Source organism: Fusarium venenatum (assembly GCF_020744135.1).
Source record: "Fusarium venenatum strain MPI-CAGE-CH-0201 chromosome Unknown EDB82scaffold_1, whole genome shotgun sequence".
Lineage (NCBI taxonomy): Eukaryota > Fungi > Ascomycota > Sordariomycetes > Hypocreales > Nectriaceae > Fusarium > Fusarium venenatum.
Window position 1 is genome coordinate 10,780,811 of NW_027072129.1, and position 16,142 is coordinate 10,796,952.

The 16,142-nt window shown below is 46.8% G+C and overlaps 6 protein-coding genes across 6 annotated transcripts; 4 read left to right on the top strand and 2 right to left on the bottom strand.

The window, feature by feature from the left end:
- The first annotated feature begins 3,840 nt into the window (after positions 1-3,840).
- On the top strand, positions 3,841-5,860 carry EDB82DRAFT_493265 (uncharacterized protein). The gene is made up of 5 exons (XM_025732898.2): positions 3,841-4,354; positions 4,417-4,503; positions 4,556-4,690; positions 4,740-5,244; positions 5,299-5,860. Exons 1-5 carry the CDS (start codon positions 4,067-4,069, stop codon positions 5,640-5,642), a joined length of 1,359 nt encoding a protein of 452 aa, XP_025587665.1. The 5' UTR covers positions 3,841-4,066; the 3' UTR covers positions 5,643-5,860.
- A 427-nt stretch (positions 5,861-6,287) lies between these two features.
- Positions 6,288-7,223, top strand: EDB82DRAFT_522255 (uncharacterized protein; the record flags this gene model as incomplete). The annotated part of the gene is made up of 1 exon (XM_025732887.1): positions 6,288-7,223. One exon carries the CDS (start codon positions 6,288-6,290, stop codon positions 7,221-7,223), a length of 936 nt encoding a protein of 311 aa, XP_025587664.1.
- Positions 7,224-7,367: 144 nt separating this feature from the next.
- On the bottom strand, positions 7,368-9,788 carry EDB82DRAFT_114208 (bacterial low temperature requirement A protein-domain-containing protein). Its single transcript, XM_025732876.2, has 4 exons — positions 9,045-9,788; positions 8,805-8,994; positions 8,170-8,759; positions 7,368-8,098 (listed from the first exon to the last, which is right to left on the bottom strand). Exons 1-4 carry the CDS (start codon positions 9,634-9,636, stop codon positions 7,512-7,514), a joined length of 1,959 nt encoding a protein of 652 aa, XP_025587663.1. The 5' UTR covers positions 9,637-9,788; the 3' UTR covers positions 7,368-7,511.
- A 449-nt stretch (positions 9,789-10,237) lies between these two features.
- On the top strand, positions 10,238-10,990 carry EDB82DRAFT_493270 (mitochondrial ATP synthase epsilon chain domain-containing protein). The gene is made up of 3 exons (XM_025732865.2): positions 10,238-10,436; positions 10,537-10,651; positions 10,732-10,990. Exons 1-3 carry the CDS (start codon positions 10,405-10,407, stop codon positions 10,801-10,803), a joined length of 219 nt encoding a protein of 72 aa, XP_025587662.1. The 5' UTR covers positions 10,238-10,404; the 3' UTR covers positions 10,804-10,990.
- A 141-nt stretch (positions 10,991-11,131) lies between these two features.
- EDB82DRAFT_493272 (Mak10 subunit, NatC N-terminal acetyltransferase-domain-containing protein) lies at positions 11,132-14,079 on the top strand. The gene is made up of 7 exons (XM_025732854.2): positions 11,132-11,479; positions 11,552-11,671; positions 11,733-11,800; positions 11,849-11,977; positions 12,029-12,262; positions 12,316-12,777; positions 12,825-14,079. The coding sequence occupies exons 1-7, from the start codon at positions 11,455-11,457 to the stop codon at positions 14,052-14,054; spliced, it is 2,268 nt and encodes a 755-aa protein (XP_025587661.1). The 5' UTR covers positions 11,132-11,454; the 3' UTR covers positions 14,055-14,079.
- EDB82DRAFT_493276 (mitochondrial carrier domain-containing protein) lies at positions 14,080-15,999 on the bottom strand. The gene is made up of 4 exons (XM_025732843.2): positions 15,688-15,999; positions 15,366-15,579; positions 14,570-15,300; positions 14,080-14,516 (listed from the first exon to the last, which is right to left on the bottom strand). Exons 2-4 carry the CDS (start codon positions 15,545-15,547, stop codon positions 14,392-14,394), a joined length of 1,038 nt encoding a protein of 345 aa, XP_025587660.1. The 5' UTR covers positions 15,548-15,579; positions 15,688-15,999; the 3' UTR covers positions 14,080-14,391.
- Positions 16,000-16,142: the final 143 nt, after the last annotated feature.

Genomic DNA, 16,142 nt, shown 5'->3' on the forward strand with positions numbered 1-16,142 from the left:
CTGATGTAGTGACTGTTTGAGTAAAGATCGAAGGTAACCCGGTGTTTTAGATCGTCGGCAGTCGACTTTGTAATGAGTGTGGATTGATATTCGGGGAGTTGATCACTGAGGAGTGAAAGCAACGACACACGAAAGATCGAGGTGTAAGTTGGTAGTTATGTGATCGGCACGGCCGGTTTAGAGAGTGTGTGGATGCGATCTATCGAAGACGCAAATAGATAGTTCTTAATGAAGGGCGAACGACTGATCGAGCGAGGGTTGACGAGATGAAGGAGAGAAGGGGAAGGGAAGTTCGAAACAAATGGGGGGCCTTTGGAGGGTTTAAGAACAAGGAGTTCCTCGTAAGTGAGCAGGCCTGAGTGAGTGGTGTGGTTTAAAGGTGAGTACTTTGGATCGAGTGGGCTGGAATGTATCTTTTCGCCTGCTGACGATCCATGGAGATACCCGAGTCTTCACCTGATGGTTGGTATCTTTGTTTCTCAGACTGTCTACCTGCACTATTTAGAGCCTCCACTGCAGGGGCCGGTTTGGGGCGTTTCTAGTGGGCTCAGGTGAGATGCTTGGAAGTTTCTTGTGTTTCCATTGGCCGAATATTTCTGTTCCTGGCGCCCGTGCCTGAGTGGAACCTTGGCCGGGTACGCCAGACCCCTGACATATAGCGGGTCCTATGCCAGGGGCATCCCCTAATCCTTGTTTGGCGCCTCAGGTTGCATAGAGTCACCTTCCGATTGGGTGGTCCGACCGCTCTCACTGAGAAGTCAGCGACAGCAACAGCAACGGCGAGCAAAAGAAAAAAACATGGGTCAACGTGGCAGTGGATGCATTAGACGGCGCAAGCACAAGCACAACCAGTCAGGTGAATTTATGCTTGCACTGAAACAGCCATTAACAGCGCTATTTCATCCGGCTTTGGTCTAAACACTACAGGTCCAGATTTCCTTACCACACCAATCTGCAGGAACACAAAAACGAGTGTGAGGAAACGAAAAAGACCGCAAACGGCCCAATGATGTTTTAATGGAATGATCCAGTACGGCCTCCTTGGGGCACAATTACTACCACTGTACAGTGCTCTGTAAACTCACCGATGCTGACACCGAGAGCGCACTGCAGTGACAACACGCTCGTCCCCGATAAACTGACTCGACGATCCCACATCAAAGCTCACTTTATCCACAAAGCTATACGGATAAGAAACCAAACGGTCCCCGTTCGCAGGCAGAGATTAAGCCAAGACAGCAAAAGCTTGACCGACCGAGTTTCCTGCCGGCACTTGAATTAGTTGGATCTCGTTCAGCTGTCTTCGAGAACGCCTTTACAGCAAGCGGTCGGACAACCTACACTGTACTGGGTAGCAGGCAGCTGATCCTACCCAGGATGTTTGATGATGGCTCGCCTTGCTCTCATGCTTATTCACATGCCAAGCCCAGCCAAGGTCGTGAATGCACAACCTGCAAGACGTCGACCACGAGAAGCATTATCTGCAATATTACAATTCATCACCGGACTTGATGGTCATTCCAACTACCTCACACCACGGCGCATGATTAACTCGAGATGACGCCCACAAGATAAACAACGCACAAACTGCCACCACCAAAAATCAAATTCTAAAAAAATGGCTGGCTTGGCTTGCTTTTCTGGAGTTGTTCCAAAGTCAAAGTCTCCCAAACCAACCTCTTGGGACACCTGAACCATCGCACAAGGGCTGGGCCACGTCGGCTACTAAGCCTAATTGTCACTTAGCATCCGCCGCGTGAAACAGCTTCCGAAATTACGTCCCGCCGCCACACGAACAAGACATGACAGTTCATGATTCATCCTTGTCTATATTCTACCACTCCTGCCTTCCGAGAACTGACTCTGGCATCCGGGTCCTCGAGTACACAGTAATCCCGTCAAAGGTTACGCTGAAAACGGAACGGACGAACCACGGTTGAGCCATTTTTGGCTCAAAAAGCTTGGTTCTCGATTCCCCGGTCCAACAACCCAAGCACACCAAGGGTGGAAGGTTGCACTCTCAACCGTGTTATCTCCACCTGGACAACTTGGCTTTGTGGTTCCAAGAACGCACAAGAAAAAATACAATGCGCCACTAATGCAGGGTTCTCTTTTCTCTTTTCTTCTTCTTTGTTAACGTGTATCAGCATAATTCGTTTTTTTTTCTTTGTGAAAGTCTTTGTGATTACTGTGCATAATGAAATGGTTGCATTTCCTGCATGTATCAGGATTCAGGCACACAGAGAAGGCAATTGAGCATACTTTGTGCATGCAAGCAAACTAACCAGTGTGTCATGGACTTTCTTCTTCATTTCCTCTTGGCAACTGAACTATCGGCATGTGGCGGTCAAGCTGACGTGTTGCAATTTGTTCACACTTCGTTTCTTGATTTCGACCAAAACTAAGGGGTATTAGATTGTTTACTTGCTTACCTCCGGGTTAGCCTCACTGTAAACATAACACAGCTGGGTCTCTCAAGTGACCGGCTGTTGACAGTATTGATCATCGTGATTTCAGCCCATAAGTTATGGACCCATGGGGCATCTCATCTTATCTTGGGTCCAGATCGCGTCAGGAGATCCCTGAAGACAACTCTGTTGAGCTTTTAATAGGGCTCCGTAGCTCTCCACATTGGATGATCCTGGTCCTTCCAATACACCGTATCAGTGAGTTCTGGAAGGCATGTTTAATCTCTCTGTACGATATCCGTGGGATATTAGTGTTGTTGTTTATACGAGCGCTCTGTTCCCGCGTCCCCGCTGCGGTCTGGGGATGTTGAGTTGGGGGCTTGGGGTCTCTGCTTGATTGCTGGGAATAACACGAACTATCACAGTAGTCGCAAACCCACAGAGCTTAGAGATGGAGAGGCCTCCATAAAGGTAGTGGACTTGTCTCACTAGACGAAATAACATATCTATCATGAACTACACGGTTTAATCTGAGGTTGAGACCCAAAAGTAATGTTGGTTTGTCTTGGGGTGTAGGGTAAGGCACGCGAGAAGGACTGTTGTTTCGCGTTCAAGGAAGAATACTCCAAGATGGTTCTCCTCTGTACCGTTCTATATCCATATCATAACTATGTATTCGTGGTCATGCATTGAATAAGCCATAGTTCATTATTCTCAGTAGTGAGGTAGTCAAGTCTACTATCTCAAAGACAATCTTCCAACAGAGCCTCAACTGAACCAATAAGGGAGATCAACACGAACGGTGAACGGTGGTAAATAAGTGAGATCTTGAAATAGAAGCACACCGTAACATGGCTTAAAACTTCAGGTGAGCTAATAACGCGATCTGCGCGGGGATAATTTACCAATCGTTGTGTTGATGGGCTCTAGCTTTTGGGAAATGAGATATTGACGATCATAGGCGCGCGTTTAATATATCCATGTCTAGGGTGGCAGAATGAATTTCAACGACTTAGAGCACTAGTAAGAGTAAACAATACAACAAAAGTAACGATATTGACATTGATGTTGAATTATGGGTCGTTGTCGTTGTTGTTGCCCGTGAGTTTGAGATAAAGTTAAACGCCAGCAACGGCTGCAGCAGTATTAATCAGGTCTGGGGCCCCGCTTCATTGATGGAGATGTTGAGGTTTTAAGTTATTAAGGAAACATGCAAAGAGACGTCATTCAACTATTAAATAAAACGGTAAAACACAATGTCCACTTCTCAACCTCCAACTTCTATCAATACCGGTAAATAATTGCATAGCACAGCCTCCCAAATAGGGATGATAATGCGAGAAAGCGGCTGAATGATGACCCGTCACGCGTGCGCCCTGTTTGTTAGGGAGAATCAAGACAACAGCGAATGATAGAACAAGCTGTTCAGCTAGTTCAAGCCACTTTATAGCATCGTCCACTACAAGCTTCTACACGTGACAATCTGATATGCTGATTCGCCATGTTGAAGCTATCAAGTAGTTGATGCCTTGTGAATGACAAGACCTCACTTTCTTTATCCCTCTTAAGAATCAATGATTCTATTGAAGTAATCGACGACTTCTGAATGTATACACTACCATTTACTAAACTTGCATCGCACCCAGCAATACCTTGCAATGGACATGCCACAAGAGTTCAGCCCGGGATTGTTATCATTCCCCGACCAAGACTTTGACTACAGCGCTTTTCTCCAAGCAGATGACATAACCTTTGGCGAAAGCGCTCAAAGTCAGGTACAGTCAACTTCGGATTCATCAGACAAAGCAACACCGCCAAGGTCAACTTCAGGGTCCAGCAGCGAAGTCGCTGTTCGAAGACCGTCGGCTCAGAAACAAAGACTTGAGCGGAGAGGTCACACAAAGAGTAGGAGGGGGTGCTATAACTGCAAGAGAAGACGTATCAAGGTATGCTGTGTGTCTTGTATTCCTAGCTTAATGTTTCATTATGTGGGTTAACGTATACCAAGTGTCAAGAGACTCATCCTGCATGCGGTCATTGTACAAAGACTGGACTCAAATGCGAGTATCCGTCTACGCCACAGATCATTCATCAGGTATTTGTTCATCTGCTGGACTCAAAACATAACTAACCAAGATGGATTGCAGCCACATCAACAGATTCCATTGTTCAGTCTCCAGGATATGCGCTTCTTCCAGCACTTTCTAACACAATGCTATCCTCATCATCCTCTAAAACAAGAGGACATCTGGACACACGAAATACCTTGTATTGCCCACAACGTGTGTTTCCCTCAACGAATATAGATAGTTTGTGTACTGACACTGCCAGAATGAATACCTCATGCATGCCATTCTCGGCTTCTCCGCATCCGAACTCATGAGAAACGACCCTAGCATCTTACCATCAGCCATGAACCATCGCATCAAAGCCATAAGAGCCATCAAGAAACGCCTTGCAGAAACTACCAAATCTTCAATGAACTATGAAGAAGCAAATGCCATGGTAGCTACCTGTTTTGCCCTGACATTTCAATCTGTCAGCCTCGAGGACGGACTGGCCGAGTATCTAACTTTTATCCGGGGAATCATGATTGTAGGAATGCAGATGATGTTTCGGGGTATTAAACCTATATTTGAGAATATGCTTGAACAGGAGCAGGATTCACTGCTTGAACCTCTCATGCAAGGTCTTCCGCTTATCCCAAAGGGCTTTACAGATTCTGCGATTGAGGCTCTTACGAACCTTGGACCGTTGTGCGCAGAGGGGGTTGAGCTTGAGTACCATCAACATCTTGTGACAATGGTCGAGAAGCTATACGTCAACTCCTGGGATGGTGAGTCTTCCAAACCGCAAATATAACTGAAATTCACCTAACTTGGTTTTGTAGCGTACAAGGCATACACAGCGCAATACGGATGGTGGATGCTTCTCCCACACGACACATTCCAAGCCCTTATCGACCCGGATAATCAAGTCATGCTGCTCCTCCATACGCATTGGATTGCTATTAATGAGATCATAACGCCCATCAGTGGACAGGAGCGCAACGTGTCTAACAAGTATCCTCTTGATCAACGAGAGGGAAAGCCGGATCTTGACCCTGGGTTTTCGCGGTGGTTGAAGTATCTTAATCGGAGCATTGATACAGAACACCAGGTTTATAACCAGTGGCCAATGTGGGTAGAGGAGCAGCTTGATGGTGATATGACTTTCTTTGGAAGAGTTGCATGAGAGATGAAGACAATGTAGTCCTTGGGGTTATAGGAAACTTAATGCTGCTCATATTAAAGAGAATGGTTCAGTTACTTTATACTATTTCACCTGCTCTCATCAGGGTATCAGAAAAGTTAGCCGGCAGAAACATGGAGACGAAGTCAGTAGGCTACTTTATGCTACTTAGACCATACTTCTTATGTTATTTATTTTTGTAGCCTAAAGTTTCAAGGTCAACCAATTATCGCAGTATTAAGCCCCTGAGGTTTGTAGTAAAGGTGAATATGTACAATTACCTCATCCTACGTCTTTATTCTTCCTTTCATCGGCACTGCCTCAGCAAAGCCCCTCACATATCGTTTCTCGCATTCGTCGTATTGTTCTGTGTGGGGGTGCTGGTCACAAGATGCACCAATCATGGCCACAGGGCTGAAAGATGCCTTGGGCTCTCCGAGAAATATTGCGCTGTATTCTTCGGTTTCAGCGAAGATCCAATTGTAAATCATTATCATACTCAGGTGACATAAGGGAAGTTGCGTAGTATATATATCGCCTGTTCCGGCCTTGGAGATGGAGATACGGAAGAGTGTTCAACGATACTTACACAAGAGAGACCAGAACAAATTCGACACTCTTTATCAATACTTTCAAAAATTACACAACATGGCTACAAAGACTGAGACAATTTCTCATTCAGTATTCAACAATAATGGCTGTTCTTCTACACATTTGTATCTACCTCCCGATTATGAAGTAACCGAAGCCATCGAGCTATCCCCCATCTCACCAGCATCCTGCTCCACAAACTCTCTCCCCGATTACACAGACATATACAACAATAACACTTCGAATCCCGAAGCAACTGACTTCTATCCTACCAAACAACTTCAGATCCAAGCATCCGGATTACCTCTCATCAGGCTGCCTTTACCCCCACAGCCAGATCCCATCTACATCTTCAATGTCGCACCAACAGGAGACATAGAGGAAGCAGAATACGTCTCTATTCGACCAGCTCGTAATTCAGGATCATGCTTCCTAGCCCGAGCAAACGATTGCGCACAAATACCACTTTGCACGACGACATATCGCTTTGGACCAGGTAAACCTCCCAAGATCCGTCTCGAAACAGAATCACAGAACGGAAAAACAGAGGATATAGAGATCAGTTGCAAGGGAGTCTTGACCCGTAGCGTAGTTATGCGAACTCATCTCAATACCTTCGAATGGCGATATAGTTCCCGCGCTGAGCGTCGTGCCGTACAAACCTCTGTTGGCGAGCAAGTCGACTGTTTGCTCATTCTCGACCAGGTGATCAAGGTAGCTGTCGCAGGTGGGAAACAAGAGGAGCGAAGACGAAAGGTTGGACAATTTGTGCGAAGCAGTGGACTTCGTACTCCCGGTTCTAAGAGAAGTACTGCTGGAAATGGAGGGCGACTTATGCTTGACCTGCGTGAGTGGATGGACAGAAAGGAGGAACGATCAGAGATGGAAATCCTTGCCACGGCAAGCTGTGTGTCTATGTTGAAGAAGGAGGTTGACAGAAGGAGGATGCATCAGGCTATGGCGATCATGGGAGGTGCTTCTGGTGGCCCCTAAATCTTGGAATAAGGAAACTGATGGTTGAGATCATGTATTAAGTGGGAGCTCTGAAGAGTGTAAGTCCATTATTGTTAGACGTTATAGAAATTATTACCTGTAGTAAACTCAGATACCATTCCCTCAAGGTATCAGAAAAATCAACCGCTGGAAGCATAAGAGATTAAATTAGTAGGTTACTTTATGCTTCTTAGACTATAGTTCTTAGACTACGGATTCCTATACCCTAAGACTTAGGACGTCATTTTTTCTGCTACCCACTAGCATTCCTATCTTTAATCATATTGCTCAATCTTGCACATCAGCCACCGCAGTTTTCTCCCTAGGTCCTAGCTCGAGCACCTCTGTTGAAACAGTCTTGGCCTTCTCATCCAGATTTGCATTTTCAAGATCCTTCTTACTGCACTTGCACTTATACCGCACCGTGCATCCTTTCTTCTCACCAATAAACGGGTCACTGCGACAAGATTTGCCAAACAGCTCCAGAAGCAGGACCCAGATGGTCAGACCCAAAGTGATGGATATAAGATTCAACGAGTTGAGACTCTTGGCCAAAGGAAGACAGAACAGGATAATGCATACGACTGTTCGATTGGCTAACCGAGTCTTCTTGGACAAACGTCGAGTTGCTGGATGACGGTGGTCGTGACAGGCTGATATGACTCCCATGAAGAACAATGCGATAGCAAGGCCATGGCAATAGAAGTACCGAATACCATTGGCAATCTCGGGGTCTGCACGCTCAATGTAGTGATCCGTCAAGTGCTCGGGGTTCGCGCCAGGAGTATCGGCAACCAGAACGAGTTTGGACAGTCCAGCAGAAGCTAGGATATAGCCCATGATGAAAGGGAGATGCGCATAGTGCCATATCGAAGCTGGATAAGTTAATACATGCATAGAAAACTAGAAGAAACAGGCGTGGAAAGAGACGAAAAAGGGAACTCACAGGTATACACGGCCCGTCTAATGGCATGTACGTTGATGTTGCTTCCATCAACATCAAAGTAAATCCAGTTAAAGACAAAAGCCTGACAGAGCCCGAGAACAGCCTTACCCAGGAACACATCAACTGTATAACCTCCATGGCTCTGAAACATAGGTCCCATGACAGAATACCCAAAGACTAAAGACACAAAGGCGTTGGTCCGTTCAACCCGATGCTCAATGTTGACGGCTGGAAAGAATTCAAAAAGACTATTAAGATACCTGGCAAATCTTTTAGGCTGTGAAGTCGTTCGACCCCATTGAAATAGTCCCGTCAGGATACTTTGACCACACATGTCCAGGGCGATGGCAACCCAGATAAGTCCTAAACGAGAGGGCATCTCGACATGAATACTTGCGATCCAGATAGTGGCAGGAACAATGATGTTGATGGCCTGACAGACCATAACACCGCGGACCATTGGTAGAAGGTAAGCAGTATATAAGAAGTGTACGATACCTCTGAACCTAGCGGCGACGTAAAAAGACACAAGCATTGTATACGTGTTGTGTTCTCCCTCGTAGAAGGCGTAGGTCATGTTGGTTGAGAACCTATTCAGTTAGATATATGGGTTTCCTTTTTGGAAGTCAACGTACCCCAAGAGACATGCAATCTCGAAAAGAATCTCAAGTCGGGTAAAGACGTCGTCTGTCTCGAACCAACTCAAGATCAAGGTAATGTCGGACCAGATCTTCCACGACATGATAAAGGTAATTGCAAAACGAAGCAACTCTTTGCCGGTCGGTTCTGCCCAGACGTGTTCACCATTGACGTGGATGATACCGACTGTCATTTTTATTTAGGACATACACACCACAATGTATCGGGATGCTTACCGTATAGAAGATCAAAGAAAAGCTCAATAGCCATGATTTCAGTATTTTCTGAAGCACGCCAAAGCAGACCTTTGTGAAACCATTGCTTCACGACTGGCTTTTTGAAGAGTTTGATCGTTTCCCCCAATCGAGACTGACTGCCACTGGACCCAATAGATAGTGTATCAGACGTAGACATGTTGGATGAATCGACACCGGATGCAGGCTCATCATCATCGTAAGTTCTTAATTCAGCGCCGTAGCCAAACTTGTCGAAATTAGCATTTAGATTGGATGTGTTGGTAGAAAGTCGTTGCAGATGGCCGTTGACTAGATCAAGCTGGCATTGCATATCTTCCCACTCATCAAAGGCAGGGCCGTGTTTTTTGCGAAAGTGATGACGGCGACCTTCATGATGATCCCGTGTTTCTCTGAGATAGTTGTGATGCTCTTGTGATCCATGAATAACAATCTCTACCTGGACATCGTTACGATCTCCATGTTTTTCGCGTAGTTCATCAATGTCTTCTGGAAGAGAAGCGATTACCTTTTTCCCATTGGGAAGGGTAAACTCTTGCGGTCGCCGACGTCGAGTAGAAGGTATAAAGGACATTTCGCAAGAAATAAGTGAACTTGCAAGGTTGAGAAAGACAACTCATCTCCCTTTCTTTATATGAGGAGGAGCTGAAGAGCTGCAAGATAAGCACAGAGACCAATGGTTTAAGCTCATTGGGCGGCCGCCTCTGTATTAGCCCCTGCTATTTTGATGCCGCTACTATTGGCCTTTGGTGATGTGGTCTCACGTCCTATTCGAGTTGAAGCTGCACAACCCATGCATGCTTGGGATAAGCATGTTTCGCTTAAGCTTAATAAGGCACGAGTAGCCATGACTAAGAGAGTGAAGATGATTTTGTTTATTACCGTTGAATATCTATAAGAAAGCAATGCTTTAATGTGAAGGAATGTTGGAGGATTCTTAGCTTGTACCTCTCATACAAGCTAGAGAGGTAAGTAAGTGCTATACTGTAAATTGGCCAAGAGGAAGCAGAAGACTTAGCCTCAGGCTTAGTATATGAAAGTGAATAGCCTAAGATATTATTAAACAAATTATGTTTTCTTTGGTAAGTACCCATTTGGCAAGTCTTCTAGCATCCCTTTAATGAGCTGGTACTGTAAATTGGACCAGGTCTTTCGGTTCACTAACACGATCTGACATCACGTGATGCATCATCACTTCCGGCTGTTTCCCGGCTCTAGCAACAAATGCGGCCTAAGGCTACCATTCTAGCTCTGCCGTCGTCCGGTAATTCGGAGTAAAGATTCAGCCATCACCAACTACCAAAACCAATTCCCTCCCAATCCAACCTCCAACACCGCCAAAATGCCCGCCGCGTGGAGAGCCGCTGGTCTTACGTACGTCAATTGAACTCCCAGATATTGCCGAAATTATCGCCTGCCGTCGAGCGACCCGTTCAACAAGCACCGAGAAGCTAACATTGGTCTTTCCCGATAGCTACAACCGCTACCTGGCCGTTGCCGCCCGCGTTGTCCGCCGCAGCCTGAAGGAGGACAAGAGAATCATTGCCGAGCGCCGAGGCGAGATGGATCTGCGAGTTTCCAAGTGGCAGGTAAGGCGATACCAAACTTGCGAAAGATGAGCGAGATAGAGAAAGCGACAAGATTACTAACGGGTAAATTACCTCAACAGAACGGCAAGCAGGGCGAGATGCAGAACCTTGCTACTGTTAACGCTGCCATCGCCGCCGAGAACGCTTCTTAAGAAAATCGATACGGATAGATGATTGCGTACGGGATATTGGAAGCATGGCGCCTGAAGGGGATTGCTCGGCTGGTATGAGATGGAACTTATTCACAAAGAACCGCCGATCGCATGCACCTGGTGTCACTGTATCATAAGGATTGCTACAATATATCAATCAATTCAAAAACTACGATTGTAATTGCGACGTCAAAATTGCTGTAAATGAAAGTGTTTGTCGTGCTCTGAACAAATTGTATTGTCATGATGGCAGCGGGACGCATCTCAACTTTCTGAGCACCCGGCTACTGCCGACTCTCCACAAAAGCCTTCGAAGAACAACCAACATATTAGCAGTTCACTTTGATGACATTGATTGCCATGATTTTGTCTGTAAACTTTAACGAATCTCTAAGCCAGTGCTTTATTGTAGATGATATTTGACCAAAGTTTAAATGATTCAATAATCTACCTATCACCAAACAAATACGTAGTGGTGGAGCCATCATCAACCGATGAGAGACAGGACCATCCCTTCTCACAAGTCAACCAACTTACTGTCAACATCTAATCTAATACCAGACTCTCAACGCAAACACCAACACGCACAAATGATGCTCGGGCGACAATATTAATTCATAATAGCATCTCTTTTCGACTTACTCTACGGATATGGACGACTCAGTTATTCCTGATGGTGGGTGCCCAACAATACTTACCCTACCTTACCTCACCTTGAATTATGTCAAAGTCTGACCTGACGGCACAGATATTGCGAGATTATCGCTGAACTACCAATATGAACCTCCACCTCCGCCCCCTCCAGATATAATGATGGCGGGAATAATCGCTGTAGATATTACAGATAAATTCAAAGAAGCTATCAACAGTAAGTTTTCATCCTTGGCCTAACCCCGCCATTGACTGACTGACTCTTTTCTTTACCACAGCCCTTGCACCCGGAGATCTCGTCAAAGATGAAGGCTTTACCTTGTTTGATTCAGTTGCGGCTCTCGAAGTGAGATTTTCATTATCAGACCACCGGATCTAAGGCTAATGTGTGTAGATCATGGACCCAAAGATGGACAGTGGTTGTGTCGAGTCACCAGATGAGCTTGAGGAGCTCTACGACGTCAGTCGGCCACTTCTTCCCGAGGAAGTTCTGGGGATCATAGATCAGCTACTCTGCCATGAAGTAAGAGAACTATTTATACGAAAAAAGACAAAAACTAATTTGTCTATCTAGATGGCCTGGCATCAAGGATACCCTCTGTCGCAGACTCTGTTCACCAGCATATATGCTGAAGCCCTTCTGACACCTACGCCCCAGACTGTTCAAGATGCTCGTTTCGTCCGAAATGCAACTGCTGAATCTTCTGGAAACTCCAACATGCTGGAAATCCTAAGGGCGTATTGCCTCGGTCTGTTAAAGGCCTGTGGTTATGTCAATGAGCGCATCAAGTCCGAACACTACTATGAAGTGAGCAGGACTGGAATTCGCCTAGATACTGAATCAGCTGACATACTTTGTAGGAGGAGGACTTTGTGACAAACACATACCACCGAACACTTCTTGCAGAGATACAACCTGAACACATTCAGCATGTTATCCAAGAGGCGAGAACTTTACTCGTCACACTGGGTGACGAAATCAGCCATGCTCTCAGACAGGCACTCGACCAGCGATTGCAGCTAAGGTCGTATTTCCTGAAAGCGACAGAGTGTCCCAAACACATGAGAGAGCCCGATGTAGCGAGACAACCATGGTTGGAGTGTCTCAATCTCCTCCCTGGCATCAAGGCTTCTCATGATCTAGGTCGACCTGTTGATGACGCCTTCAGCGCCAAGCTCCAAAGGAAGCTTGCCAGCACTATGCCTCCGAGACCAATTGTACAACTAAAGTTTGAAGATGCATTTGGACACTTGACAAGACTATTCTCAGACGGCGCTGAACTAATCGATGTTCTGAACTACACTGACTCTCAATGTCTACAGGTAAGATATGAAGCCTCCTTAAACAAGACAATGCTGACAGTCCTTAGAACTTTGTCTATTACTTCCAAGCTAAGAAACCTCAACCACTGGTCTTTGTACGGACTCTACTTCAAACTTTCCTATTTAATGAGATGGAAGTTTTAGGGTCAATGAGCATCCGCCAGATACTAGACGACGACTTCTCCATCGTGACGCTACCAGCCAGCGTTCAGCTTGACCGTAACAACGATGAGATCGAATTTCCTCAAGATCCCCGCTTCATAGTTGCTGAACAAATGGAGATGTTCCGCAAAAGAGCAGCGCAACCTTTCCTCGATATCTTTAGGACATACTGCCAGAATCGATGCCGTGTGCGGCGCACACTATGCCATGTCATCAGAGACTGGGAAAATCTTCAGGTTGACGCCGAGGAGATCGATCAAAACATTCAAGTCAAGTTGAGCGAGGAGCCTATGAGACGGTTGACAGGCACAAACAGTGTTCCAGTTGAGACTTGGTCCCTTCCCCTGTCGTCCTGGACGTACCTGTACAAGCTCCGCCAGATGGAAACCATCGTGCAGCTTGGCTTCGAGCTGGAGGTCTACCAACCAGACGAACTTGCCGGCATGTACTGGTATCTCAACTACCTCGCCAAATGGAGATTACAGCATGGAGAAAGGATCAAGTCCTTTATTGTTCGCAAGGTTGAGGAGTCGCGCGCATCCTCTAAACCTCGCGACCCCACCGCCGATCGCCAACTCGAGCGATCTCTTGCCTTTGTTCGGCTTACGCTTCTCGATGCTGCTGTCACATGGGAATTAGCAGATGCGCTCTCATGCGCCTACACCGTGTTGTTGCGACTCAAGCTAGTCAAGCTTCCACCCAGACCGTACAGTAACGATGAACTGCGCTTTGATCTACGCATGAGACCGTTTGCTGTGATCGGTCTTCCACCTCTACCCAGCTTCCAAGAATTTACACAGGGAACCGCACAGCCAGAATCAGCCACAACAGACATCCTTCACTACGCAGAGAGGGCACTCAAGGGTGCGAAGCAAGGACTCGAGGCGTTGAGTAAGATGCCTGCCCGAGATGCATTTTCAGTCGGTTCTCACGACAAGTGGGTCGCTTCCAAGAAGAATGCTCTCAAGGCGTGCATCGCGACGGGACTCGCAATTACGACATTGCAGAAGGCATTGGAAAGGAGGGAAGATGACTTGAAGATCAAGGCCGAGGTGCCAACTCCGGATAAGTGTTATCACGACTGGTGGATTGTGCCTCGCATAGTTCCTGTTTAAGATGTTCAATGATGTATAATGGGCTAAAAAACAAGGGAATAAATTCAGTATGTGTTTCAAAACTACAAACATACATTTGGGTATCCAAATGAGAGTTACATCCTTGACCAGCCATCCTGCAGCAGGCCTGCCTCTCAACCCAAGCAGACCGCAACCCATAATCCAAACAATACAACGCCATTTCCACAATAGCAGTTTCCGAAATGATGACCAAATGCATTCTCACCGTATATGCTTTTCGATATTGGGACGGATACTGATAATGATTGGAGGTCTTTAATACTTTGATATCAATATGGGTCTTGTGGGACCAGCCTTAAACTAACGTTAAGGTAGCTTAAGCGACGCGACGGCGAGCGGCCTGAGCCATTCGAAGACGCACGGTCTGCTCATAAAGGACGTCCTTGAAGGCGAAGAGAAGAGCAGCAGTGAGTACACTCTGGGTGACCTTGGGACCAATACCTGTTGATTACAGTTAGCGCATTGTCAGATAAAATAGGCAAAATACTGCTTACCTCGGTAGAGACCAGAATAACCACTCTCGCGCACGATGCGTGAAAGAGCGGCAAGAGAACCCTCCTTCTGGCCACTCTGAACGTGCATCTGAGACTTGACGGTGATGTATGGGTAGGTGATCGCAGTAGCGAACAACTTGCCCAGAGCACCGAGGAAGAAGGCGACAGTAGGAGTCACCTTGCGACGCTTCTCGACCGTGTTCTTCAGCTGCTCGAACAGAGTGTACTGAAGAATGGGGTTGATGACGAGTACAAGAGCCGGGATGACACCGGCGAAGAGAGCCTGAGGACCCTCGTTCTTGAGGAGCAGCAACAGAGTGCCGATGGTGCTGGGAGCCTTGGCAGGCTGGGAAGACTCGCCGGCCTCGATATCCTTCTTCTTCTCCTGCTGGCGGGTGGTGACTCGGGTGTTGACAACCCAAATAGGGTTGGTGATGATAACGGTAGCGGAGCCAGCAATAGCACCAGCAATCATCGTCTCAACGGTAGTAAGCTTGGAGCCAGCGCGACCAGCCTTGGCAGCAGCCTTCTCGAAGAAAGCGCGGGTCCATTCGTACCAGTAGTAGTAAACAAAGTTGGTAATGCTGATACCGAAGAGGGCCGAGTTAATACCGGAGTACAGACCCGAGACACCTTCACGGGCGATGATATTGCCAACAGCCTCGCTGAACTTGCTCTCGGCCTTCTTTGACTCGACCTGGGCGCGTGTAGAGAGGGTGATGAGAGGGTAGCTTTTAGACGTGGTCAGCGCATTGCGTCGCATTGGAATGCGACACGGGTATCGCTGATAACTTACGTCAGGATCATGGACAAGAGACCACCTCCAGCGCCAGCAAGAGCATGGGCGACATTGTCGTTCTGAGGGATGGCGGGAACCTCTGGCGCCTTTTCAATCTCAATCTTGGTTGGTGTGATCTCGACCTTTGTGACAGGGGAGTTGATCTCAGGAGTGGTCTCCTTGTCGATGTTGTCCGACATGATGGCGTTTAGAGAAGTATATAAGTGACTGTCTAAAAGCAAGGGTAAGCGACAAGCGCGTTAAAGTTTGTTGCTTGAATTGAATTGATGAGAAAAGAGATGAACTGGGGAATGTATTATTGAAAACCTGGGGAACCTACAGTTATTAGTTGCGCGGGGCCGTGCCTAATTATGTATGGGCTGTAAGTAGTGACGCCCGTCTATCTCGGCAATGGCTGATGTCTCAACTGGAAATGCCTAGGGACTCCTCCTGTAAGGCACAAAGTACAGGAGGTGCTCCTCTAAATATACCGAGGTCGGGACGGGGCACGATTCCGAGCATACATCCCTAAAAGTCGGCCACTGTTCCGCATCTGAAAATGAGGTCACCTCCCAGCATGTGACGTGGGGACGGGGAAAAGACATGGGCCGGTAAACTAGACATCTTTACCGTGCAGACATTCCCCTAAACTTAATCAGGCAGTTATTCTGAGGACTGTTTATCACAAAGAACCAAGATTCGGGAGTGAAAGCGTCGGAGCCAAGGAAAAACAAAAGATGCGAAGATTGCAATGACGCTAGTACAAAACAAGCTCAAAGTCAACATGTGCCGCCA